The sequence below is a fragment of the Microcaecilia unicolor genome, chromosome 5 (genome assembly GCF_901765095.1).
Source record: "Microcaecilia unicolor chromosome 5, aMicUni1.1, whole genome shotgun sequence".
In the NCBI taxonomy this organism is placed as follows: Eukaryota; Metazoa; Chordata; class Amphibia; order Gymnophiona; family Siphonopidae; genus Microcaecilia; species Microcaecilia unicolor.
This window is the reverse complement of record NC_044035.1, coordinates 256,133,968-256,161,588: the sequence shown is the minus strand read 5'-3', so window position 1 is coordinate 256,161,588 and position 27,621 is coordinate 256,133,968. Positions and strand designations below refer to the sequence as shown.

Genomic DNA, 27,621 nt, shown 5'->3' with positions numbered 1-27,621 from the left:
CAGGAGAGCACAGGAACAGGTGCCATTTTGTCGGGGCCAACTGACAATGAGGAGCAGCCTCTGTCTGATCACTTACAGAGCACAACCGCCATTTTACAACCTTAGGGCCCAACAGAGTATTCAGCTGCATCAGGATCTTTGTTTTCTCTGAAGTTCATATTGCTCTTACACTAGGTCTGTTGAGTGAAGCAGAGATGTTAAGAGTTTGCTGCAAGGTGCTTCCATTTCTCGCCCTGCTGCCCCTCTGGCTCCTAAGAGATCTCATTTAGACTTCCAGGAGTGGGCAGATGAGACTGTCTGTGCTTCTCCATCCTTATCTGATGTGGCCTCGGTCTGTTCAGAGGAGCCATCATTGAAGGAGCCATTACAGGAGGGAGATGATCCAAAAGTACTGAGGTTGTTTCATAAAGAGGAGCTCAGTACTCTTATTCTGAGGCACTGGCAGTGCTTTCCATTCAGGAGCCTTCTGCTTCGACGTCAAGAGTTACATCTTTGTTGACCATGAGGGGGCTTGGAAGTCCTTTTAAAGCCTTCCCGATGCATCCAGACATTCAGGACCTGATGAAACAGAATGGGTCTTACCGGTCATGGGGCTGGTAGTGGGAAGATCCATGACTCGCCTCTACCCGTTAGTTCCAGAGGAGAAAAATAAAATTGCAGCTCTCCAGGGTGGACTCCCTGGTTATGGCGGTGACTAAGAAGATTACCTTGCTAGTGGAAGGTGGCATTGCCCTAAAAGACCTACAGGATAGGAAGCTAGAAGGCTCGCTGAAACAAGCCTTTGAAGTGGCATCAGTAGTCGTCAACACAAGTCGGGTGCCATAATGCCTAGCTGGAAGCACAGTTGGCCTACTTGGCGGATGCTGTTTATGATTATGTTATGGGTTACAGCATGCAGTATGTCTTTGGCTGTCACTGTACATCAGCAAATCTGGTTGCGGCATTGGGCAGCGGATGGAGCATCAAAGTCGCATCTAGTTAATCCCTTTTGGGGCAAGTGGCTATTTGCAGAAGATCTCAGTAACTTGGTGAAAGAACTGGGGGAAACTAAGCCACAGCGGTTGCCAGAAGATAAGCTGAAATCCTGTGATTGTCCATCTTCAGGGTGCCCTCAATTTCAAGACAGCAGATGATACCAGCCTGGTTGTCAGCAATATGGTCACACATCCTGCTTTCAGGCATGCCAGTCTTCCTTTGTGTGGACAAGAAGTCTTCTTTTCAGTCAGCTAGAGCGCCTAATGCCTCCAGATTTTCACAATGATACAAGACTGATCCACTCTTCTCTTTCTCCAGTGGGCGGGCGTCTTCAAGAGTTTTGAGAGGGTGGGCCAAAATCACATCAGACCAGTGGGTTCTGGATATTCTTACAAAAGGTTACAAGTTGGAGTTCACCTGCCCAGTCTCTCCTCTCTTTTTGCAGTCTCCTTGCTGAAAGGGAACTGAGGTGGTCGAAGTTCAGGCCACCGTAGATTTCTTGCTGGCACTCCAGGACATTGTTTCAGTTTCCCAGGCTGAACAGGGGCAAGGCAGATACTCCGTCTGCTTCATTGTCCCAAAGAAGGAAGGCACCTTTCGTCCAGTCTTAGATCTTAAAGGTCTAAACTGCTGCTTCTGAGTGTCCCACTTTCGCCTGGAAACGCTAAAAGCAGTCATAGCCTCGGTTCAATCGAGAATTTCTCACTGCATTCAGTCTCAAGGAGGCATATATGCATATACCCATATAGCTGTCGCATCAGAGGTCTGTGTGTTTTGTAGTACTGGGCTGTCAATTCCAGTTCAGGGCTTTGACCTTCAGTTTTGCCACAGCTCGAAGAACATTTACCAAGGTTATGGTGGTGTGGTGTCCTTCCTTCGGCACCAGGGAATCAGAGTTCACCCATATCTCGATGACACACAAATGAGCCAGTCTTCATTTGTGTGTCATCCTATTTGGACAGCGTAGCAGTGACGGGCAAAATTGTCTGTTTTCTGCAGTCATTGGGTTGGGTGATCAATTTCGAGAAGAGCAGACTAACTGTATTGTAGATGCTGGAGTATTGGCATACTATTTGACACAGCATGGGAGAGGATCTTCTTTATGGAGTGCAGGAGGTCAAAGCTGGTTCAACAGATTAGTCTTCTCAGTCAAGGCTGGCCCGGGGTTTGGGTCTGTCCAGGTTCTGGGGTCAATGAGGGCAGTAGTGCATGGGCAAGGGCTCACATGTGGCTATTACAGGAATCTCTTCTCGGCCGCTGGTCTCCAGTGTTGCAGAAGTACGACCTTCATCTTCCTTGGATGCTGGCTACCAGACAGAGTATGCAGTGGTGGTTGTTACCCAGGAATTTGACCATCAGAGCTCCCTTTTCGATAACACAATGTGAGGTGGTGACAATGGACGCCAGCAAGTCGGGTTGGGGAGCTCATTACAAGTGCTGTCTGGCACAGACCACCTGAATGGAACAGGAGTTTTAGATCAATAATTCTCTTGGAGCTCAGGACAGTGCGGAATGCCTTACGCGACTCTCTTTCTGGCGGAGGCCCCGGTCCAAGTTTTCTCTGCAATGCAGTGGCAGTAGCTTATGTCAATCAAGGCGGGACCTGCAGTCCGATGGCGGCCTCCCTCATGTGTTGGATGGAGAAAAATTCTTCTCTGATTGTCGGCAGCTCACATCATGGGGTCCTTGAAAGTGGAGGCAGACTTTCTCAGCAGGCACTCCTTGGACCCGGGAGAATGGGAACTATCCAGCCAGGGGTTTCAGCTGATAGTAGACCGATGGGCTTCTCCGCTTCTGCACTCGATATTGATGAAAAGGAATGCCAAAATACTCAGGTTCTTCAACCATTGGAAAGAACCAGACTCGATGGGGACCAATCCCAACTGCAGCCCTGGCCAGAGACATGTCTACTATAGGTCTTCCCTCCTTGGCCCATGGTAAGCCGCCTGTTGAAAAGGATTGTATTGCACCGGTGTTGAATAATTCTCATGGAGGCCATGGTACACGCACGTGATTTGACAGCTGGATATGGGTCCTCTCCGTCTTCCGCAGGTTCATGACCTACTGAAAAAAGAACATAAGAATAGCCATACTGGGTCAGACAAATGGTCCCTCTAGCCCAGTATCCTGCTTCCAACAGTGGCTAGTCCAGATCACAAGTACCTGGCGGAAACCCAATTGGTAGAAACATTCAATGCTACCCATCCTGGGGCAAGCAGTGGTTTCCCCCATATCCGTCTCAATAATAGACTATGGACTTTTCCTCCAGGAACTTGTCAACCTTTTTTAAACCTAGATATGCTTACTGCTGTTACCACATCCTCCAGCAGCGAGTTCCAGAGCTTAACTGTTCTTTGAGTGAAAAAATATTTCCCCTTATTTGTTTTAGAAGTATTTCCATGTGACTTCATTGAATGCCCCCGGTCTTTGTACTTTTGAAAGAGTGAAAAATCTAGTTCTAAACCGCTCAGGATTTTATAGACCTCAATCATATCCCTCCTCAGCCATCTTTTTTCCAAACAAGAGCCCTAACCTCTTTAGCCTTTCCTCATATGGGAGGAGTTCCATCCCTTTTATCATTTTGGTCGCTCTTCTTTGAATTTTTTCTAATTCCACTATATCGTTGAGATACAGCGACCAGAATTAAACACAATACTCAAGGTGAGGTCGCACCATGGAGCGATATAGAGGCATTATAATATTCTCAGTCTTATTTTACATCACTTTCCTAATAATTCCTAGCATCCTGTTTGCTTTTTTGACCACTGCCACACACTGGGAAGAAGATTTCAGTGTATTGGCTACAATGATACCTAGATCTTTTTCTTGAGTGTGACTCCTAAGGTGGACCCTAGCATCAGGTAACTGATTCGGATTATTCTTCCCACTGTGCATCACTTTGTGTTTGTCTACGTTAAATTTCATCTGCCATTTGAATGCCCAGTGTTCCAGTTTACTAAGGTCTTCCTGCAGTTTTTCCACAATCCGCATGTGTTTTGACAACTTTGAATAGCTTTGTGTCATCTGCAGATTTAATCACCTCACTTGTAGTTCTGTTTTCCAGATCATTTATAAATATGATAAATAGCACCATTCCTAGTACAGATCCCTGCAGCACTTCACTATTCACCCTCCTCCATTGAGAAAAATGACCATTTAACCCTACCCTCTGTTTTCTGTCCAGTAACCAATTCCTAATCCACAGAAGGACATTGTCTCCTATCCCTTGACTTTTTAATTTTCTCAGGAGTCTCTCATGAGGAAGTTTGTCAAATGTTTTCTGAAAATCCAGATATACTACATCAACCGATTCACCTTTATCCACATATTTATTTATGCCTTCAAAGAAATGAAGCAATTTGGTGAGGCAAGACTTCCGTTGGCTGAAACCATGTTGACTCTGTCCCAGTAAACCATGTTTACGTGTGGGTTCCTTAATTTTAGTCTTTATGATAGTTTCCATGTTTCCCCTGGTACTGAAGTCAGGCTTACTGGTCTGTAATTTCCCGGATCACCCCTGGAACCCTTTTTAAAAAATGGCGTTACATTGGCCACCCTCCAATCTTCAGGTTCTACGGATTATTTTAACAACAGGTTACAGATCACTAGCGGCAACTGTTAGTGTATATGTGTGCCTTACCCATGTGAATTTCAGTCTGCAAGTACCCACCATTGAATTTTGCTGCTTATTTACTGAATAAGAAATAGCCAGAAAATGGTCATTTACGCATGTATGTAACTTATGTGAGTACATAAGTTACATACTGGCATTTATGTATGTTCTTGCGGCCTAAATCTAAGCCTCTAACGTATTTTCCCTGCCTTTTACTCCACCCCATAATCAGACACTTGGAGAACGTTTTTATTTAATGATGCTTTTAATAGGTAATTCTTTTTGGGGTGTCTAGGTGAGTCTGACTTGGTCATCATCAAAGCACTGTATTATTTTTATTACCTTAACTATCTCTTTCCTGTCTATAAATGGAGTTCTTTTCCATTTTTAAATTTGTACACTGCTTACAAAGGCTACAGATTTCACTGTATATCAAGGAATGAATAAACTTGAACTTGTTTCTAAATTGGAAGCCTAAGATTATGAGATCAGCCCTAGTAAATTTTCAAAGGTTCCAATTTAGGATCTTTATTCCCAAAATTGGGTACCTAAGCCCTCTGATAATTGGCTTAAAGGCTTTTAACTAACCTGTCAACAGTGAATTTGTAAAAATTTTCCCTTCTGTTTTTTGCAGCAAAGGGAAGCAGAGTATGAGGAAAGTGTTGCCAAAGGGGAGCAACCTGTGGTAAGTTCAGAGTAAAAGTAACTAAAAACAAGTGGATGTATCAATTTTTGTTTTGATTAAACCAACGTCGTATCGGAACTGTTAATACCATCACACTCCACATATCTTATTCCTACTGGAGCATGTTTACAAAATAAGTGAAATTTATAAAAATAGTAAAATGTGCATAAACACCCTGGACTGACCTCAGAGTAAAATGCAGCACTATTACTAGCAAAACACTATTTTGCAGCCTGAACATACGTTTGTCAAGTTAGGCTTAAGCACATATTAGCAATACATCATATTTAAAGGATGTTTACTGAATGGTCTGTCTCATAGCATTTGTAAGATTCTCTCTTGTCGGACAGACTGCTCCAGATTTATGCATTCAGTATGACACAGAGGGCTCCTTTTACAAAGTAGCACTACTTATTAGCATGTGCTGAAAACAAATAAGCACATGTGTTTTCAAATGGGGGTTTTTCGCATTCAGCGTTCTGCTAATCGGTAGCACAGTTTTGTAAAATGAGCCAGGAATTTTTAGATATAGAGGTTGGCAACTGATTGTATGAACTACGTTAAATAAACAAACAAGAAAGCAGACTATACTAAAAAAGAAATCGTTTATTAAAACAATACCCGACGTGGCCACATTTCGCCCTCAGGCTGCGTCAGGGGTAAAACTATAAAATCAAAACATAAACATAAAATCATCATATTAAAATCATTAACATATATATGGAATAAAATAAAATCATATTTAAAATCATTGATATATATATGGAATAAAATAACATCAAGCATAGTTAAACCATCCATGATAGTATGTGCAATACAATAAATATAAAAAATATACACAATCTTTTAATCATAACATTAAAACAGATGTGAAATAAATAAAATTTAATATAATAACTGAGTGTCAAAACATATATAAGGAGAGGTGGAGAAAATAAATCTGAATCAGTGCAAGATATATAGTGTGGCATGCATTCACTTTAGTTTCTTGTGAACTCCTTAAATATTTAAGAGCATACTTCCAAGTCTAATGTGTACATACCTAAGGAAGGGGGTAACACCAAAATGCACCCCTTAAAGCAAAAATCTAAAAATCATCCTAAAATGGAAAATATAAAACACATATGAAAACCATATTAAAAATCATATTGATAATTACACTAGGAACAAATCCAGCTGAGTATCAAATGCCCCAAACTAAGAGAACGTTCCTTACGCTATTTCATTAAAGGGTACACATTACAAAAGAATTGCAATCCTATTTTCTTAGTTATCCAAAAGGAACATGGCATTCACCTATTCGCTGTACTTATCCCGCAGCATCACATCACGGTCTGTTGTAAATTAGCTAATCTGAATTATTCTCAACATTAGAGTGTGATACCTCACTATCACATCATAAACATATCCACAGACCATTGTATGCGCCAGGTTTTATGTCTCTCATTTTTGAATGCTGAACTTACCAAAACGCGGCCATGCTTCATTAGTGACTAAAAATCTAGCATCATATCTTAACTGCATGAGATTTTTATAAACAATACAAACTTGTAAGCTCAATTGATCACGAGAGATAGGGACGAGCCTATTAACTTCAAAAAAACTTCAAGATCGGAAAAGGCAAAAAATATTGACGGGTACTTACAATGCTTGTTGCTTTGCTTGACATCAACACTCTTTCTTGCTTTGTTACAGCGTTACCGTGTTCATTACGTCCTCCCTTTTATACCAGCTATCCTGGCAGAATTTGTAGTAAAGACTTTCATATTTAAAGCATGACTGGGCTTATTATGTTCAGAATGAAGTCTCCTCTTCTTTGAGGAATTGCTAGTGGCTGAAGGGATACTCTAAATACTCTCTACTTTACAGGAAGATATGAGTGGCAAGAGGAATTGCTTTCTTTTGAGTGTCTTGTTCTTTTTGTTAGGTTGCTGGTGAGACCCCAGGAGAGTCTGGATTGGCAGGAAAGAAAACCATTGAAACCGTTAAAGCAGTAAGTACATCTGTGATGAGTGATCCTTGACTAACTGCTTCTTTACACCCTGTTGATGTCTCATCCTTGCAGGAGGATGCATTTGTGCTTGAAACTCCCGCATTCAAGTGATAACAACTTCTTATTTAATTACATTTAATTCTAGTTACTTGTTCGAACATGGTACATCAGTATAATGCAAAAAAATACATCTAAAAGCATAGACAATAATTTTTAATGCTTCAAAACAGTCATGTTATACTGAGGAGTCAGAAACAGCTGCATTAAAAACAGATTTTTAAAAGTCTGCAAAAATGAAATTACTCCTGAACCAGGTGAGAGTGTTCCTTGCATCACTGCCACCATTTTCTTGATTTTGGGCAACTCATTTTCTGCTCTCTGTATGGAAGCATGAATGAAATAAATTAGATGAAGGAAAGTGAACTGTTACATAAGAATAGCCACACTGGGTCAGACCAGTGATCCATCTAGCCCAGTGTCTTGTTTCCAAGAGTGACCAATCCAAGACGCGCGTATCTGGCAGAATCCCAAATAGTAGCAAGATTCATGCTACTGATTGCAGGTACAAGCAGTGTCTTTCCCCATGTCTATCTCAATAGCAGATCATTTTTAATAACTCTAACCAGTAGGTTTTGTACCCATATGCAAATAGAGTAGAATGCTATAAAAGGTCATCCGTTCTGAGGTGCCAAAAAGGCACTTACATGGAGCCTATTCTGTGAAGGAAAGTAGGTGGAAATACGCACATATAACTTAGGTGCGACCACTTTCACTAGTCATAGAGCTGATGTAAATGCTTGCACTTAGGTTGCTAAAAAGTGTGCAAAGTATAGTGGGCCCCATTTACTAAACAACGATAAGCCCAATGTGGGCTTAATGCTCACTAAACAGGAAGTACCGCCGGGCTGTACTTCGCATCCCTAGCGCACCGTCATATCCAGCACTACAAAAATATATGTATCTTTGTAACCTCCCCCCCACACACACACACACACACATGAAATGGCCTCATGGCAAGTGTTTTACTTGCTGCACAACCATTTCCTGGAGGAAAGAGAGGCTTCCCTTTTACCCACTGCTGTAAAAGGGGGGCCTCTGTGTGCATGAAAAACATGCAGCCCCCCCTTTTGCCACAGCTTGGTAAAAGGGTCCCAGTATTCTTTAATTTATGCACATAACTATGTGTCCCACCCATGCTTCATCCAGACTTTGCTCGTGTACACTTATCTTCAAGCTATGTGCCATCGCATCTAGGTTCCATTTTATAGAATAGTGTGTAACTAGAATATTGGCATTTATGTATATGTGTGGGTATTCTGGTCATTTGCTCATGGTCTTGGCATCTAAATTTTAGCATCCTGTTTCTAGAATTACCCCTATAGAGACGTTGTTTTGGAGTAATTATGCCACTTAAAAATTTGGTTAAGGACAATGTTTGTGCATAAAACGTATTGGCAGTAATAAACTATTGAAAAGTAACAAAATGCACTTGACTATATCAACAAGTAGATGGATAAATTATTAAGTCTAGTTGAAAATTTTAGATACAATAAAGCCTTTTTCACAGTAAACATTATGTAAGTAATTTTTTTTTTGTATTACTTGTCAGGCTGAGCGGATCATGGAAGCCATCGAACTCTACAGAGAAGAGACTAAAAAACGAGAGGAACACAAAGCAATTTGCAAAGCAGCTGAGAGAGAGGTGAGCAAACAAACATTTTGGAGATCATTTTAGAAGCATCTACATATGGAAATCATGGCATTTACATATGCTCCAAGTGGGGCCTCACCAACAACTTGTACAGTGGCATCAACATATGCCTTTTCATATGCTGGTTATACCTATTTTACCTCAGCCTAGTATCCTTCTGGCTACGGCAACCATACCATTTCCAGAGAAGGGGAAGCAGTAGAATTAGAGGACCTGAACTGAGGTTGCAGGGGAGTCGACTTAGGCGTAATGTCAGGAGCAGATGCTTAGACGGTAACGTCAGTAATTGGGAAAGAATGCCAGTGCCGCGCAGACTTCTATGGTCTGTGCCCCCAATTGTGGCTTGACACATCTGGATGGACTGGAGTGGGCTTCGGTAGTTGGGGAATATGTCCAGTACCTGGAAGACGTCTACAGTCTGAGCCCAGAAGATCAAGAACATATGTTATATTTCAGCACATGATTTGAGTTTATTTTATTGGGCAGACTGGATGGACTGTGCAGGTCTTTATCTGCCGTCATCTGCTGTGTTACTATGTGGCTCATTTTCAAAGCACTTAGACTTATAAAGTTCCATAGGTTACTATGGAACTTTAAGTGCTTTGAAAATACTCCTCCAAGTTACTTATGTGGATTGCGTAAACATGTAAAGGGCAATTTAAGAAAGCTGCTATTTATGGCCAGGATGCAGAGATTTCAAAGGGGTGTGGTTTGAGTCAGTTGAAAGTTTATACATGTAGCTCCTGTTCTTCGCCAGCTTCTACACCTCCAAGGCACGCATTAGTGCTAGCAGCCTGATCATTTGCAGCTTGGGTTTCTACCAGTGATTCAGGGGGCAATTATGCTAACCTCTGAGCTGGCTTATCACCACTTTAAAAATCCAGTAAAAAGAGTCATTTCAATCGACTCCTTAATTGACTCATATGTGCAGCTTTTTAAAATGTGCACATATACATGTAAATGTTGTGAAATATACAGGTACGTTGTGAAATCGGCAGCTGCACACACACAGTTACAGTTTATTAAAAATTTGATATACCGCCCATAATGTGCATGAGTGGTTTACAATAACTATTAAAAGCAGAAAATATGTTAAAAGGATTATACAATTCAAATAATAATAATAGAAAAAGAGGGGGGGGGGGGGGGAAGCTTTTGCTTAAATGTGTAAAACCTGGAGTGGTGCCGCCCTTTTCTGCATATGGGGGTTTATAAAATGGATGTTCTTCAGCTGTATGTGCAGGCAAATAACACCCCCCCCCCCATTTGTATACATATTTTATGAAATGTTCCACATTCGAAAGAGCCTTTTGTCAAATATTGGGGGAAGTGTGAGCATCCAGACCTGAATGTCTTATTTCCCATATAGAGTCCCTATGGACAATTTGCCTTTTTATCTATCGACCAAAGAATTTGTACGCCCTAGCTGAGACAAGAGAAATCATGGCCGTTTTTGTCAGGAGGATAAACATCATTGAAAAAAACACAAACCATCCTTTGTTTTGTATTCATATCAAAGAAGCGTATATATTTATTTATTTATTTGTCTTGGAAAACTGATTTGTCAAGCTTTCATCACTGATCCATTATACAAAGTCTACAGCATTTTGCTTCATGATCCTGTGATGGTTGGTGCAATATGTACATGTCAAAGATTTTGATTTTGCTATATCTTCCTGCATTGTTCAATACTACTAGCATTGCTTGAAGAGGAAACAATGGTATGTAGTGATTAATTTAGGTGTTCTTTTACTAACTTGTGATAAAACAAAAATGGCCTTAGTGTGCCCTTATTTTTTAGCATGCATACATTTTTTTATGTTAAGTATTTGTAAAACTGCCTTTTCTAGCTGGAAGATCAAAGCGGTGTTCAAATCTAAAAACACAAAACATGTCATGGAAAAGAACGCCATATTAAAACAAGAAAGGGAGCAAACAACCAAGTTAAAACTATAAAAACATAAATATTAAAAAGAAAAATCCAAATGTGCAACCAATGAGACAGACCCCAGTCAAGAGCCGTAGGCCATAAACAAATGGGTTTTGAAAGAGGCTATTGCTCCACTTCCGTCACTGCATGGGTTGATACTGAGGCAGTAAAGTTTCATTGATGTTGCAGATTTGCACATGTATGTCATTGTGTATGTATCATGTATGCTTTATTTTTGCAGGTTCCCTTCTCGATCAACCCCATCCTCCAGGCTTATGGTAACCTTTCAGTAAGTGGAATTTTAGAAATACTTCAACTTAGTTTTTATTTAATCCAGTGTATTTCTTGGGTACTATGAGTATATAAATGTGTAGAATGCACAAGTTGTAAGAAGAACTATTTGCGAATGGTGTATTCAGGCTAAAGGCAACCACAGTGCACGATCCCCCAGATTCAATAAATGGTGCACAAAAATACACGCTATGAGATGCACATGCAACAAATTGGCTAACGAGCCAGTTAGCACCCAGTTATAGGTGCTAACAATCAATTATTGATGTTAATTGGCAACAATTTGAATTTGCACACACATCATGCTGAACGCTATTCTATAAAGATCCGTGCACAAATCTTATAGCGCGCAACTCAAAAGGGGCATGGCCGTGAGAGGGGCATGGGCGAGTCAGGGGCATTCACTAAAGATGCTCACAATACTACTGAATACCGGGGATCTTCACCTAACTTACCTACCAGGATTTACACCAGTTGGTTTAAATCATTGTGCTCAAAGTTTGGCATGGAAATTGGATCTAAGCGATATAAATGGCATGCAACTGGAAATGCTGTTTATAGAGTAGTGCTCCGTGCGGATTTTTTTCAGTGTCCGAATTTGGACGCCATTTAGTGAATCTAGTCCATAGTGTTTCAATACCATTCTCTTTGTATTGTTTTTGTTTTCGTATCAAGAGTGTCCTGGTTTTAGTCTGTTTAAGACAACTAAACAGCAGCAGTGATCCAAGGAAGGATAAACACTGCAAGAGTTTATCTAAATGTCTACTTTAATTGAAACAGGACCCCACCTAGCCAAATTTCAGAAAAACCTTTGTCAGTGGTCACTTAGGTTTCCACAATACATTCACAGATTCAATGCATATACTGCAATACCTGCTTAGAAAAAGCTCTGGTTCAATACCAAAAGTCTAAAGAATAGAAAGACTTTTGGAATTGGACCAGAGCTTTTTCTACGCAGGTATTGCAGTACATGCATTGAATCTGTGAATGTATTGTGGAAACCTATGTGACACCTGATGAGGGTTTTTCCAAAACTTGGCCAGGTTGGGTCCTGTTTCTGTTAAAGTTGACATTTGGATAAACTCTTGCAGTGTTTGTCCTTCCTTGGATCACTGCTGCTGTTTGGTTGTCTGTTCTGTTTCTGCAGTAGACTGTCTCCTGTTTGTTTCCATTTATTCTATTTAGAGCATCTTTTGTGATTCTATCTGCGCTGTTGTAGCCTGTCTTTGTTGCTCCCTGCAGTTCCCAGTGAGCAACTGCGTTATTGTAGCTTGTATCCTTTGCTCTCTGCAGTTCCCATTGAGCCTCTTCCAGCAGAAATCAGTCCGAACACAGCATGGGTGCTGGCATTGCCTTCTTTCAGGTGGTCCGGTCACTTAGCTTTTTCTGCTAAGTGGAGTGCCTCTCCACCGTGATTTAGTTCGGTCTGCCCGGCCCCTCTCTGTGTGGCAGTCCCTGTGGTTTTAGTAGATACATGTTTATTGGGTTAAAACTCTGCTCTTCTTATCAGATCCATCTGGTTTCACCCTTCCCCTGTTTAGAAAAGTTCTAGATGGGTTAATTTGTTGCACTTGGCACTATTGTATTGACCAGCAGATTAGTCCATTTTTAAACTTCAGTTCATTGCAAACAACGTTTCTTATTGGTTTGAGATTCTTACCTAAGCATCCTCCACTCACAGGGTGGGAGTCTGCTCCTTAACAACTTATATGTTAGTGGCCTTTCTAGTTTCACCTGTACCTCAGCCCTATCCTTATTGAAGCATGAGGTGGGGGGGGGGGGGGTGGGGGAGCAGGTTTGGAATCAATAATTTTGTCCCAGGTGAAGCGTGAGGGGGGTCATAAGAACCCAGACCCTCGGTAGCTTTTCCTGGGATTCTTTTGAGCTTTCTCTATTGTGAAGGAGGGGGGTGTAGGGATTATAAGGTTTTGGGGGGAGGGTACATAGAAATAGGGGAGTTGAAGTTCTATTACTTTGGCTAATTTACTACTACTACTACTACTTATCATTTCTATAGTGCTACTAGACGTACGCAGCGCTGTACACTTGAACATGAAGAGACAGTCCCTGCTTGACAGAGCTTACGATCTAATTAGGACAGACAAACGAGATAAGGGAATATTAAAGTGAGGATGATAAAATAAGGGTTCTGAACAAGTGAATAAGGGTTAGGAGTTAAAAGCAGCATCAATGAAGGTCACGTGATGCTATGATCAGGAGCGGCAGCTAGTTCTTCTGCTCCTGCCATCTCTCCATAAAACCTCTAATTTTTACATAGCAAACCTCGGTTTGCGGACTGATCCTGATTTGTAGGAGTCTCTGAGGGACGAGAATTAAGGAATTGGTGATTATTAACAACTAATGGTGACGAAAAATCTCCGGAAAGAGAAACAGAAATTACGGGGAGCAAGATAGCTGCGCCTGCTAGTCCACCCAACTCTGTCGGCTCCGCATGGGTAGCCAAAGTAATGACGGAAGTAATTGGAGCAATGGAACATGTTTTGGACACTTGGCTGAGCCCCATAGACTCAAAGTTAGAACAACTTCAAAGTAATGTAGATCGTATTGCTGCAGAATTAGCAAACTACTGCTGCCGCACTGGAGAGCTGGAAGACAAAATGGTGGAAGGTGGAAGAAGCTCAGGCTCGTATGCAAAAAGTGTTGGATACTTACGAAGACAAGTTGGTTGAGTGATATCACTGTGTTATTGTTAGTGCTGACGCTTTTCGCTCTGTCCACTTTAATCATTGTACACTAATAATGACAGGTGAGGGTGGGAGGGGGTTGGTTTGCACAAAACTAAAATCGAATGACTCACTATTTCTTATTCAAGCTGTAATTTCTTTATTCATTCAGTTAAAATTGTTGAAAACCATAAACGTAGTTCATTTTAAGTTCACTGTGGTTGTTTTTTGCTTGATGTCTCAGTAATCTAAAACACTCTAACAGTTGTGCAGCAGGACAATATCAGTTACTCATCCTGTCAGTCATGCCTCAGGCCTGATCACAACATCTTTAGCTGTACCACCTGTCAGACAATAAGGCCTAGGTTTTTTAATGACTTTGAAGCAGGAGAGGCTTTTCCAGCTTAACCAAATGTAGCCTAAGTGCATTTGATTCAGAGCCATCAACCCCCAAGGGCCCTAGAGCTGTACCAGATGCTGGGAAAGCATCAAGATCCAGCGTACTGATAGCCCAACCACTGATATGCCTTAAGTCACCCAGGAGGATGTCACCTTTCCTTATGCACCCCATCCAGTATTAGCATCGCCAGTCTTCAAGGAGTTGGATAGGAAGATCCAGGATATGCCAAACTGCCATCTGGCTTAGTTCATTGCATCAACATGGATGCTGAGGGAGGTTCATCCAGTCTTAGAACTTATGGCAATGTCAAGGCAATACAAGATTGGAAAGCACTGGCTTAGGTGGACTTGACTCTGGAGAGGCATGGCAGAGAACCATGGTGGTGGCCTTAGTTCACCAGACATCAGCTTCAGTGGAAGAGATCTGTGAAGCTGCGATGTGGACTTACGTTAACACATTCGCATCATGTTACCTATGCAACACTTTGGTCAATTTGACCTATGGAATCCTTTTTGAGATTTAGAATCAAACCCCATCTCCCTTAGGGCCAGTTTTTATTCTTTCCAGGTTAAAAAATAAATAAAAGTTTGTTGCCTGTTGACATTCTAGGTTTGCTCTTTTTCACCTTTTTTTGTTAAATACACCCTGTAGCTAGGGAATTCTTGCTGTAAAGACCACATATCTTGCTTATCCTCAGAAAAAGTAAAGTGGTTTTCCTTTAACAGGAGTTCTTCAAGGTCAACAGGATATTAGTCCTCATGAAGCCCTCCCTCCCCTAGGAGTTGGCTTCTCTTAATTTAAAGTTGTGTTTCTGAGGTGGCCGTGCATGGAGTGGAGGAGTGGCCTAGTGGTTAGGGTGGTGGACTTTGGTCCTGGGGAACTGAGGAACTGAGTTCAATTCCCACTTCAGGCACAGGCAGCTCCTTGTGACTCTGGGCAAGTCACTTAACCCTCCATTGCCCCATGTAAGCCGCATTGAACCTGCCATGAGTGGGAAAGTGCGGGGTACAAATGTAACAAAAAAAATATATATATATTACAAAACACTGGACAACTGTGGTAGTTCAGAGAGTTGAACCAGGCTCCATCTAATGACAACAGCCAGACTTGAGGACTAAACCTACTGTCCTTGGAGCAACACATTTTAGAGATAAGCAAATCTCCGTTCTCTTCATTGTCTGCCTGTTAAAGAGACAGTGCTATATATCTCCTATTTACACTAGAAAGATGTTAAGAACCAAGTACGAAAGGGCTCTAAAAAGGGAATTTATTAATTTATTTCCTGCACCATCTACAAATCTAGGTGGGCTATAAAGTTATATACACAAAACATGTATTGCTTTCTTTTTTAATTTGAGTGTTGTATATATGGACAAAAATGGTGAATTATAAAAGCTTATTTGTATTTTAACAGACATATCATATTCTGTTACTATATTAATAAACCCAGTCATTGGTGTACTGCAGAATAATTGTCAAAATGAATCCTTTTATGTTCTAACAGCAGATGTCTTCAGTTCTTTATTTTTCTTTACAGCCATCAGCTTACGTGTTGGAGGTTTTCAAGAAAGTTAAATCTAGGTGGGTTAATGAAGCTAAGTGGTGTCTCACAATTCCCCTCAGTATTCAGCATAATAGGATGATAATGTACTATCAGATTAGGTACTTAGAGCAGCAGTACTAATTAAACAAACAAAAAAACAATATCACTAATTCAGTTGATAATTTGTGGCCTTCCTCTTAGATTGAGAGGAAGATCTGTATGTATATCCTCTGATTCCTCTAGTAGCAGAGACTCTGTGAACACTTAATGAATTGGGGAACTAAATTCATAGCTGGGGAGCTATATTCATAGCTTATTGGCCAAGAGAGATCTGTTTTCTTGTCCTGTGTGAATTGTGTGGCAGGGGGTTGGCCAGAGTCAGGAAAACTGGTTACCTCCCAGCATCAGCTCCCCCCAGTCCTTACAGCCTGAATGTTGAGTGGCTAGCATTCAGTTCATGGAATGTGCCTAATAACATCTCGGCATCTTCCTGGCTTTTGTTCAGGCAGTATATATATATATATATATATATATATATATATATATATTTAGCTCATGCCATCCTAGTATATTAGCCCCTCCTAGTAAACTGGGACATTGCTAGTCAGTCCTCATCAGAGGCATTACGCTGATAAATCTACAAGAAACAAATGAAAAATAGATTAGGGTAAACCAGTAGTTGACAAACTTTTTTTCCCCTCTTCCCTCATTAGAAGAATTCTTAAACCTGTGAACTATTTTTTGTACATCCTCATCAATCATTTTCTGCCCACCTCACGCTCTTATTCACACTGTCATCCAGAGGCCCCCACTGCTACCCCTCTGTGGTGTTTTTGAGAGGTTGGGTAAACCAGTCCTTAAGAACAAAGCATGAGTTGTAGGCACAGCAAATTTTCCAAGAGCTGTGCAGAGCCATATTGGAGTGGTGTTGACAAGGGTGCAGCGAGACAGAAGGCGCGAAGTCTGGAGTTGGCAGTAGTGGAGAAGGGAACAGATAAGGATTTATCCATGGAGCGGAGTGCACGGGAAAGGGTGTAGAGAAGGACGAGTGTGGAGAGATACTGGAGAGCAGCAGAGTGAGTACATTTATAGGTTAGTAGAAGAAGTTTGAACAGGATGCGAAAACGGATAGGGAGCCAGTGAAGGGTCTTGAGGAGAGGGGTAGTGTGAGTAAAGCGACCCTGGCGGAAGACGAGACGGGCAGCAGAGTTTTGAACCGACTGGAGAGGGGAGAGGTGACTAAGTGGGAGGCCAGCAAGAAGCAGATTGCAGTAGTCTAAACAAGAGGTGACAAGGGTGTGGATGAGGGTTTTGGTAGAGTGCTCGGAAAGAAAGGGGCGGATTTTACGGATGTTGAAAAGAAAGAAACGACAGGTCTTGGCAATCTGCTGGATATGAGCAGAGAAGGAGAGAGAAGAGTCAAAGATGACCCCAAGGTTTCGAGCTGAGGAGACAGGGAGAATGAGAGAGCCATCAACAGAAATAGAAAACGGGGGGAGCGGGGAGGTGGGTTTGGGGGGGAAAATGAGAAGCTCAGTTTTGGTCATATTTAATTTCAGGTGGCGTTGAGATATCCAGACAGCAATGTCAGACAAGCACGCTGAAACTTTGGTTTGGATGCAAAGTGAGATCTCAGGGGTAGAAAGGTAGATTTGGGAGTCATCAGCATAGAGATGGTAGGAAAAGCCATGGGATGAGATTAATGAACCAAGGGAAGAAGTGTAGATAGAAAAGAGGAGGGGACCAAGAACAGAACCCTGAGGTACGCCGACAGGCAGAGGGATAGAAGTAGAAGAGGATCCACCAGAGTGAACACTAAAGGTGTGGAGGGAGAGGTAGGAAGAGAACCAGGAAAGGACAGAGCCCTGGAATCCAAGTGAGGACAGGGTATCGAGAAGTATGCTGTGATCGACAGTGTCAAAAGCAGCGGAAAGATCAAGAAGAATGAGGATGGAATATTGACCTCTGGATTTAGCCAGTAATAGGTCATTGGAGACTTTAGTAAGCGCAGTTTCGGTTGAGTGGAGAGGGCGAAAACCAGATTGTAGTGGGTCAAGAATAGCATGTGAGGAGAGAAAATCAAGGCAGCGGCGGTGAACAGCACGCTCAAGTAATTTGGAGAGAAAAGGAAGGAGGGAGATGGGTCGGTAATTAGAGGGACAAGTAGGGTCGAGTGAAGGCTTCTTAAGGAGAGGTGTGACCACAGCATGTTTAAAGGCAGCAGGGACAGTCGCAGTGGAAAGTGAGAGCTTGAGAATGTGACAGATAAAAGGAATAAGAGCAGGAGAGATGGCATTAAGAAGGTGGGTGGGAATGGGATCAGAGGAACAGGTGGTACATTTTGAGAAAGAAAGGAGAAGTGTAGTTTCCTCAATAGTAACTTCAGGAAAGGAGGAAAGGGAATGAGGGGAAGGAGAGAGAGGGGAATGGACTAGTGGAGGGAGAGGTGGTGAGGTAGAGAAAGCAAGGTTTATCTTTTGAACCTTGTTGTGAAAGAATTCAGCAAGGGTCTGAGGTGATAATGAAGGGGGAGTTGGGGGAGGGGGCACCTTGAGGAGAGAGTTCAATGTGGTGAAGAGAAGTCGAGGATTAGAGCCAAGAGAGTTGGTCAGTTGGATATAATAATCCTGTTTGGCTCGTAAAAGAGCAGATTGGAAGGAGGTCAGCATGAACTTAAAGTTTAAGAAATCAGCAAGGGCCCGAGATTTCCGCCAGAGGCGTTCGGCGGAGCGGGTACAGGAACGTAGGTAGCGGATATTAGAAGTCAGCCAAGGTTGTCTATCTTTTTGGGCAGGACAGGGACCGACAGAGGGGACTTCCAGTTCTTCACCTGAACATCCCATAGGATCTTGTGAAATGGAACCATCACAGCCTCTCTAGGAGGGGAATCGTAGTCCAGGACCTTGAACATCTTAGCCCTGGGCTCGTCCTCCGTCTCTAAATGAATCAGAATGGCAGCCTCCATTTCCCTTACAACTGATGGAAAGGAAAGGTGGAGATTTTCTTCTTTCCTCAGGAGGGGAGGGTTCTGATGGAATACCATAGATCTCCTCCTCCAAGAAGTACTGTGGATCCTCATTAGACTCCCATGAGCACTCCTCATCAGTATCCGTGAAGAACCCCTCATGGGAGGGCCAAGTCCGAACCTGCCTTGATAGAGGAACCACGTCCTCGAGATGGGCGTTGAGGTATCGGCTCCACCCTTGACTCCGGTGAAGCTTCCTCCACCGATGTCGAGGGGTTCCAGTACGGGTGGCTGTTGACACTAGAGCCGCATGTGACACCGGTGTCGGAGACCTCACCGCAGGCTGGGGGCCTGGCTGGGCCATAGCTAGAGGCATGGCAGGCGCAAGCAGCCCAGATTCCTTTGCACTGTATTGTAAAAACCTCGCCAAGTGCTCATGGAGCATGACCTGGATGTGCTCATCTAGAAAGGCCATTGGGAAAGGCTGGGGCATCGGGTCAGAGACAGGCTGCTGAACTGCCAGGGTTGAAAAGGGGGCTAGGTTCAGGCTGCATAGAGACCTGTGCATTGGCATCTCTTGTATGAATGGAGGAGCGGTCCTCCCGGCACCAACACTTCTTAGGGAGGGGACTGGGAATTCCCTTGGTGCCCCAGAGCTCCTGGTACCGTATGTCGAGGGGGATTGATGCCGATGCTTTCTTGGCCTTCGCCCGATGTTGGTCATTGACACTCCTTGATGGACAACATTAAATCCTCACATTTCCTCAGGGTTGAGTCTGATGCTGACCGATCCCGGGGGCCCTGCACAGCAGTCAGCATCGAGGCAGGTGGAGACCTACTCCATGCATGCCTACTCCCAATGTTCGAGACAGGCCTAGCAGCCATATGGACCAATGCACCCGATGCCGGTAGAACTTTCAGCATTGATGCCGACACTGACGTCGAGGTTTCAGACCTTGCTGTAAAATATTTTTCTTGTTGAGCCTCTCTGGCCAGCTGGGTTCTTTTCTTTATATGAAGACACAGAACACAGCCAGAAGGGGTAACGGTCAGGCCCCAAACACTGAAGATACCAAGAATGAGTGTCTTTGGTAGAGATGGTCCTATTGCACTAGGCAGACGTACTAAGAAGATAAACTTGTTTCACCTTGAAATGACTGCATCAGGGGCTAAATTACCAGCTGATGGAAAAATACAAATGCACCCAAGAGGAAGGAGCATTGTTTTTAATCTTGTTGTCAGATGGACCAAACGTGGTAATTTTCCACTAGCTGGTAATTTAGCCTCTGACGCAACCATTTCAAGGCGAAACATGGCCATGTCGGGCACAGATGTGTAAATCTGGGAGGCTTTGGATTTTAAATAGACTGTATCTTCTCATTACGTCTGCCATTTGCATTTATCCTCCGTGTTGGATTTGATGGAATGTTTGCCTTTCTGTTCTCTCACTTATTGCACCAGGTACAGTACTTAAAGCCATGGGGAACCGTCCATGACATGGAGGGGAGAACAGCCGTGGCCAAATCAAATGGCTCAACGGTTCCATTAAAAAAAAGGGGCAAAGCACCTGAAAAAATTAAAGGCACCAGACTGCATGAGGAGCCGCGGAAAGCACATCCTCTCCTCACAAAGGATGAGAAGAGACTGATGGTCCTGTGCTCTCAGGGCGGGCAGGAAGGCACTTGTGCATGTGCGGTGGGACGCTACGCATGCTCTAAAAGCAGTATTAGCTTTTTTATGCTCTGCACCGCGTGATGTGGATGATGTCACCCACATGTGAGAATATGGCCTGCTTTTCCTTGGGAATACTCATTACCAGTATAATTATGTGTTGTTTCAACTTCCAAAACATTTTTTTTTGGTGAGTTTCGTCTGGTCAGAAGTGCCTGCAATATTTATGGTAACTAAAATATTTTAAAGTCAAGTAATACCATTACATTCAGTGGGTGCACAGTGATATTTATCTTTATAAGGCTGAAGGAACTTTAAGCAAAACTAAGAAGTTGTATATGTGGCCAGTAAGGCAAGAGAGAAAGACCTTGAGAGGTGGCATTTACAGCACACACACAAGTTTCTTATAGTGTTTTTCATGTTTACAGTTCTTTATAAATTGAAAGAAATAAAATATTTGGAAGTGAAAAGAGAAGATAGTCCTTGCATATGATAATCACACTGTACAGAGCCCATGAGCATGGCTAGCTTTGAAAATACATAAAAACTAGTCTACTTACCCTCAAGTTTTGACCTTTTAAACTGTGTTGTTCTACGGTGAAATTCTAACTGTTTGTTTCCTTGTTTCTGTACTAGTGAGTTAGAAGAGTCTCTTCTGGTGCTCCCATTCTCTTATGTTCCAGATCTGCTCACCCTCTTTAATGAATATATTCAAAATGGTTTGGATGTGGAACTTATCTGCCGTTGCCTCTTTTTCATACTCAGGTAATCTTTTCTACTGCTTTTCCAGCCCCAACTTTCCCTTCAAACCTTAGCTTTATGGAATACTATTTCCCTTTAAGAACCTAAGTGCCAGGCTGACTCAAACCAATTTACAAAACCCAGCATCCTGTCTTTGATACTTGCCAATGCAGGCCAACACCTGCAAGATCCAAATGGAGCGATCCTTATCCTGTTGATCTTTCCAGAAGTAAAAGGCAGTGATCCTCAAATTGGTCTCATTAATAATTAATAGATCTGATATTTAGAAACTTATTTAAACCCTTTTAAAACTCAGCTCTGCTAGAAACCTTGACCACAAGGTTGGCTGTTGTTGAACAGGTGCTATAAAGCTATGTTCCAAACTGAAGCAGTGAGGAGTGGTCTAATCCTTGGGGCAGTGGGATGAGAACCAGGGAATCCAGATTTTAAATTCCAGTCTTTTGTTGACTCATGTTACCTTCGATTGCCTCATGTACCAGGGGCCATCTAATATAGAAATCAAATAGTAGAGCACAGTGCTTTTACTACCCCTTCCTTCTTTGGCCTTCTATAGGTGACTCATGACCTGACCTGCTGTATATGTAACGTTGTTTGGGGATGGGGTACTCTATATTGTTGAATTTATATGGTAAGCATGTATAGGATGTATAAGTTCTAGTATTTTGCTGTTTTATTACATTGCATTGTCTTACCTTTGAATAAATAAAACTTAAAAAAAAAAAAAAAAGCATGCAGTGGAGAAAGCCTAATGGTTACAGCAGTGGGCTGAGAACCAGGGAAGCCAGGGTTAAAATCCATCTGCTGCTGCCACTCCTTGTGATATCGGACAAGTCATTTAACCTTCCATTTCTTCAGGTACAAACTTACCCCCCTGTTTACTAAGCCGCATTAGCGGCTGTCGTGCGCTAATGCCGACGCAGCTCATTCACTTTGAATGGGCTGTGTTGGCATTGTCGTTCAGCAAACAGGGGGATTAGATTGTAAGCCCTCAGAGCACAGGAAACTACCAAATGTACCTGTATATGACTCACATTGAACTACTGTTGAAAAGGCACACGCTAAATCTAAATCCCTAGTATGTAAATGCATTGTAAGTTTTAAAGAAAAAGCTCACTAATAAGAAAATAAGCATAAATACACGGGAAAGATGGTACACTGATTAGCACATGTTATCTGTTGTAGGACCCATAGGAATAAAATGGGCTTTGTGGAAGAAACAATGTGCTAATAATTAGTAAAAGACCATCTAAGCTTAGTACATATTTTTTATATTGGAAGACGGGCTAAAAGTGATAGTAAAGTCTCCAATTTTAATACTGTTTTTAAATTCAGTGGTTGGAGGTGGAAGTTGAATTAATGCAATCAGAGGCTCCCTGGTCTAGCCTGGGACTTCTAAGCCACTAATGTACACCTGCTGCCCATCTATTCTTGGGCTACTGTTAAATTTGTGTTTCTGTATCAGCATGGTCCCTTGCCTGCAGTTCCCAGGTGCAGTATCCATCCAAGAGACCAGGATCCTCAGGTCTGGGACCATGCAGCCTCAGCACCATAGACTAACCCTAGCTCCAGAACTGTGAATTAACTTCACTTTGCCTCTAATCTGGGAATTAAACTTCAGGCATTAACAAATCATGACTTAAGCCTTCAGGGTCCTTCCTGCACTGGGGAGTTATAAGTAATCCTTTCATTTAAATGGGATTCTCATGGCAGTGCAGCCGTTTTAACACATCTCAAGTAAGTTTTAACTTGGAAAAAAAAGGTGCATTAAAATGTGAATAAAAAGGTGCACTAAGCATAAAGAAACTTGTTACACTGGCCTCTTAATGCTCAGTGCAGCTTACAATCTATCTGGAAAGGTAGGATTAAAAAAATCCAAATAAGAGACTGACAATGATTGGTGTGTACTGGCTTGCAAGTAAAACACTTAAGTATGCTGAAAGGACCTTTGGAAATGTGGTAACTTTTCCTTCTTTGATGCTTGTAGGATTCACTTTGGCCAGATCACTAGCAATCAGCTGATGCTGTCAGTTATTGAGAGTCTGAAGAACAGCACTATCTCCAGAGTCACCCACGTTAGGGTTAGTATCTTCTCTGAAACATTCTGACTTTGTGTGTGTGTGTATAGATAGATATAATTAAGAGGGAATTATATGGATGCACTAGAAAAATATCTGGTACAGCTGTAATACAGGCTGAAGTTGAGGAGTGGTGAAGGGCATTTTGTTTAAAATAATAATTTATCCACAATATCAGTTGATCTTTTTGCTTACATTTACTAACAAGTGAAAAGTTCAACTAAGTGTCATATTTAAGCATGAATAGTTATGCCTGCCATGCACCTGGCGTAACACTTCACACCTACATTTAGGCACATCAATGCTGACTTAGGCTACTAGTCTCTAATGGCATCTTGGAACACTGATTATTTTATAGAATTGGCGCTCATAGTGCAGCATTGGCACACAAAAATTGTGATGTCCAGCTATAGAATTGCCCTCATTAAGTATAAATATTCATTCACATAGAACATTCTCAAATCAACTAATAAAACTCCCAGCAACAGGTACAGAGCAGAAGCATAACTACAAAACATTCTGTTCAAACCCTGGTATCACATCAGTGAGAGCAGCAGAAAATCCCTCCACTACTAGACACTGAGCAGTAACACAAAATCTTGCAAATACACTCAAACTGCACAAACCCATCTATGAAAATCAGCACTGCAAATATTCTACAACATCAGAACACCTACAGTTGAAAAAAAGAACAAACTTACACAGAATCTACCTTTCTCCATTGAGAATAATGACCATTTAACCCCACTCTCTGTCTTCTATCTTTTAACCAGTTTTTAATCCACAATAGAACACTACCTCCTATCCCATGACTCTCCAATTTCCTCTGGAGTCTTTCATGAGGTACTTTGTCACTACTCAATAGAATGCTGCTACAAAAAGCTGTGTTTTAAGCTGCCTCTTAAATTGAGATACATCACTACATAAACTTAAGTGGCCTTTGAGTGTGTTCCATAGCTGTATACCAGCCACTGTAAACCATGAAGACCTTGTTTCTGCATAGTGTGCATAATTGGATCCAGTGACAATTGCATTGTTTAACTCTGAAAGATCTGGTAGGATGGTATACCTTCAAATCTTCCTGAAAGTAGGCAGGAGCAACCACATACAAAGTGCAATGCATTAGTGTCAGGACCTTATACTGTATCCGCTGGAGAACAGGTAACCAGTGCAAGAAATGGTCAGACATGAACAAACTTATCCACCCCAGCTATCAATCATGCTGCCGCATTTTGAACCATCTGCAAAGCTCTAAGTCTCGGTGGTGATATTCCAAGATATAGGGCAGTGCAGTAGTCCAACCACGACAACACTAGCCCTTGTACCACAAGTCTCAGATCTGTAGCAGTGAATGATAACGAACAACTGTACCTCTACAGAAACAAGTCCAAAGTAAATGGCTTTGTTTAGCATGACTTCACATTTGCTGTTCCTTGTGTTTTATATTTAGGACGGTCTGGGGTTTAACATGGCTGGTCTCCAGTTTCTTAAGAGAGAAATAGAGGCCAAGGAAGAAGTAACTTTTTTTGCTGATGCTACAGCCAAGTTCGAAGAGAAGAGAAGGAAGAGAAAAAAGCATGAGAAACTTATCCTTGCTGTTGTTTAGGCTTTCTACCAGATAAATAACAGGGTTTTTTTGAGGTCATATTTGAAAGTGCCATTGCTCAGATTTGCTATTTTACATATTGAGGAAAACTGGAAGAATCGAGTAGAATCTGTCTCTTGTTAATGATAAAAGAAGCAACCATTGATTTACCCATACTAAAGTTTTTAGCATTCCCTCAGAATTTGACTTGGGAAGAAAGATGGAATATGAGCTTAAATAGAAACAAAAGTATTTAAAAAAACTCACTTTATTGTAGATATGTTTGGGATTATCAGCTGATTTAAAGCCCTGCCAAGTTCACTCTTGTACTATGTCTTTTTATACTGCAGTAAAATTAATTATTGTCCATAAATATGTTGTCAGATGATTGTCTTGATTAACTAGTATGCCCATCTAAATATTGAATAAACATTGGAAAGTAGAATTCATATAACACAGTAAATAACAGCAGAAAAAGACCCACACGGTCCATCCAGTCTGCCCAACAAGGTGGCCAGAGCCACACCTACTACTTTGTGCAGGCCCCAGCCACCCACGTTTAAGCATTGGTTGCCAAATCTCCACCATGCCAACCATATAGGGGAAAGGGAAATGGGACTTGATGTACCGCCTCTCTGAGGTTATTGCAACTACATTCAAAGTGACTTGCCCAGAGTCACAAGGAGCTGCAGTGGGAATCGAACTCAGTTCCCCAGGATCAAAGTCCACTGCACTAACCACTAGGTTACTCCTCCACTCCATATAGGCAGCCAAACATGATGGGCATCTTTGTTTTAACCATATAGATAATCCCCAAGTATTGCTGACAGTATTCAACTTATTAGTCAAGATGTTTTACCTCCCCCCCCCCCCCCACCCCTCCCCGAGCTGTACAGCACCCTCACTCGCATCACATGACAATAAAGTGATCTACAACACTGGATTTGCCGAAGCTTCACCTGTCTTTTGACATTTGTGGGACACAGACCTTATCTGTCCTGTATTAGGGGAGGGGGGAGAGAGTGGCCTGGTGCAGCAAGTAGCACAGCTTGTGGCGGCTTTTGTGCTACCTGCTGCGCCAGGCCACTCTCTCCCCACCCTCCCCCAATACAGGACAGACTTCTGTGTTCCCCCAATGCTGGAGTTGCCGAATCTTCCTCACTTTTGCCTTTTGAAAATTATAAGTGAAGCAATGAAATATAATAAAATTATGCATAAATGTAGGGTTAGAATAGTCTAACTTGTTTACACATTACCTACAAAGAGATTTAGAAGGTAAGGGATAAACTAGGACTTAGCAGAAGGTAACACTTTCCTAGTGAATTTCAGAATGCAGTAAAATATTGCATGGTAGTATTCATAGATTATCTTAAACCAATTCCTTGGATACTTAAGTTGACCACTCAAATCTTATATTTTTCTCTTCCCATATTTAAGATTTAGATGCTACTTTATTCAAAGTTGTACTCTTAGGTGAGGTTTAGAAAAAAAGCCATTACATAACATGTTTGCTATGAAAACTTTTAAATCAAATGAAGTTACTTACCTACAACAAGTATTTTTAAGTCTGTACCACAAGTGGGTGATGACGTTGCATGGCACATCATAATGATGTGCTTTGTTGTGTGAGATACAATGCACAACAAATTGTCTTTTCTCAAAAGCCAGCCACTTCCAGTTGTCATACGTAGGCTTAGAACAAGCTTCAGTGCGTTTGTACTGTTGTAGTAAACATTTTGGGAACTATCCCAAATATCTAGGCTGTAACAGAACATTTTTGGGAATTTGTTAATGCCACAAATGCACTGCTGTTTATTCTTTGTCAGTATAACAACAGTTCTCTGGTGCTTGGTCTCTTTGATTTGTGACTGTTCTTCCTGGTAAGATCTGGGGGCCATTGGCTGCCCCAGTTAATCCTAAGTGCAGCTTTCTGCTTCTCCTTCCCAATACACACTCTCCGCCACTTTCTCTGGAGGCTTGCAACTGTTTGTTTTTTTCCCATTTTGCTCACACCTTTTTCAGTAGTAGCTCAAGGTGAGTTACATTCAAGTACAGGACAGCTGTTATGTTTTCTTCTGGTACTGCATGGCTCTTGTTGTATCTGAGCCACATGGTGCCTGAAATTTCATACTATGTGAGAAAAAGAACCATTGAAGAAATTCAGTGGAATCTGTGTGGCTCAAACTCACTGACAACCATGTGGTGCCAAAAGAACACAGAAGGGTTTTTCCAGAAGCCACACTAGCAGTTAGCCTCCAAAGAAGGCTGGAGGGAGGAGGTTAACAAACTGGGAGGAAAGCCAGCTTAGAGGAAATAGGGGCTAGAGACTGGCTGTGATGTGATTGAGTGTTCATAATAGAGGAAGAGACAGTGGGGGAGGGGAAAAAAAGACCACCCACATCACATTACCCTTTAGGGCATTTAGGCTCTCCTGAGATTTTGATTATTAAGCTCAACAATCATGATCACCCCAACATAACCCAGAAAGATCTATGAAAATGTATAATTGGACATCATACTTTTACTAATAAACTTTAGGTTCCTTTTAGTAAGTTTTGTTAAGCAGCTAGCATGGTTTTTACCACATATTGGATGTTAGAATGAACCTACACTAATGGATTAACACATGTTAAAACAGCCAGCATGCTAAAATCCCAGGCTACCTGCTTAAAATGCGTGTGATGGGGTAGAGCAGAGGAGTGGCTTGCTGTGACAGCTAGCTTGGGTTAGTACCATGT

General features: G+C 41.9%; 1 protein-coding gene across 2 annotated transcripts in view; it reads left to right on the top strand.

Moving 5' to 3' along the window:
* WDR3 (WD repeat domain 3) overlaps positions 1-25,250 on the top strand; it is a 120,676-nt gene extending 95,426 nt beyond the window's left edge. For both annotated transcript variants that reach the window (XM_030204016.1, XM_030204015.1), the window contains exons 21-28: positions 5,223-5,273; positions 7,201-7,266; positions 8,876-8,968; positions 11,149-11,196; positions 15,820-15,863; positions 21,098-21,226; positions 23,208-23,301; positions 24,749-25,250. In XM_030204016.1, coding sequence (XP_030059876.1) covers positions 5,223-5,273; positions 7,201-7,266; positions 8,876-8,968; positions 11,149-11,196; positions 15,820-15,863; positions 21,098-21,226; positions 23,208-23,301; positions 24,749-24,904 — 681 coding nt within the window. In that variant the 3' untranslated portion in view covers positions 24,905-25,250. The remainder of the gene's footprint in view (positions 1-5,222; positions 5,274-7,200; positions 7,267-8,875; positions 8,969-11,148; positions 11,197-15,819; positions 15,864-21,097; positions 21,227-23,207; positions 23,302-24,748) is intronic.
* The last annotated feature ends 2,371 nt before the right edge of the window (positions 25,251-27,621 follow it).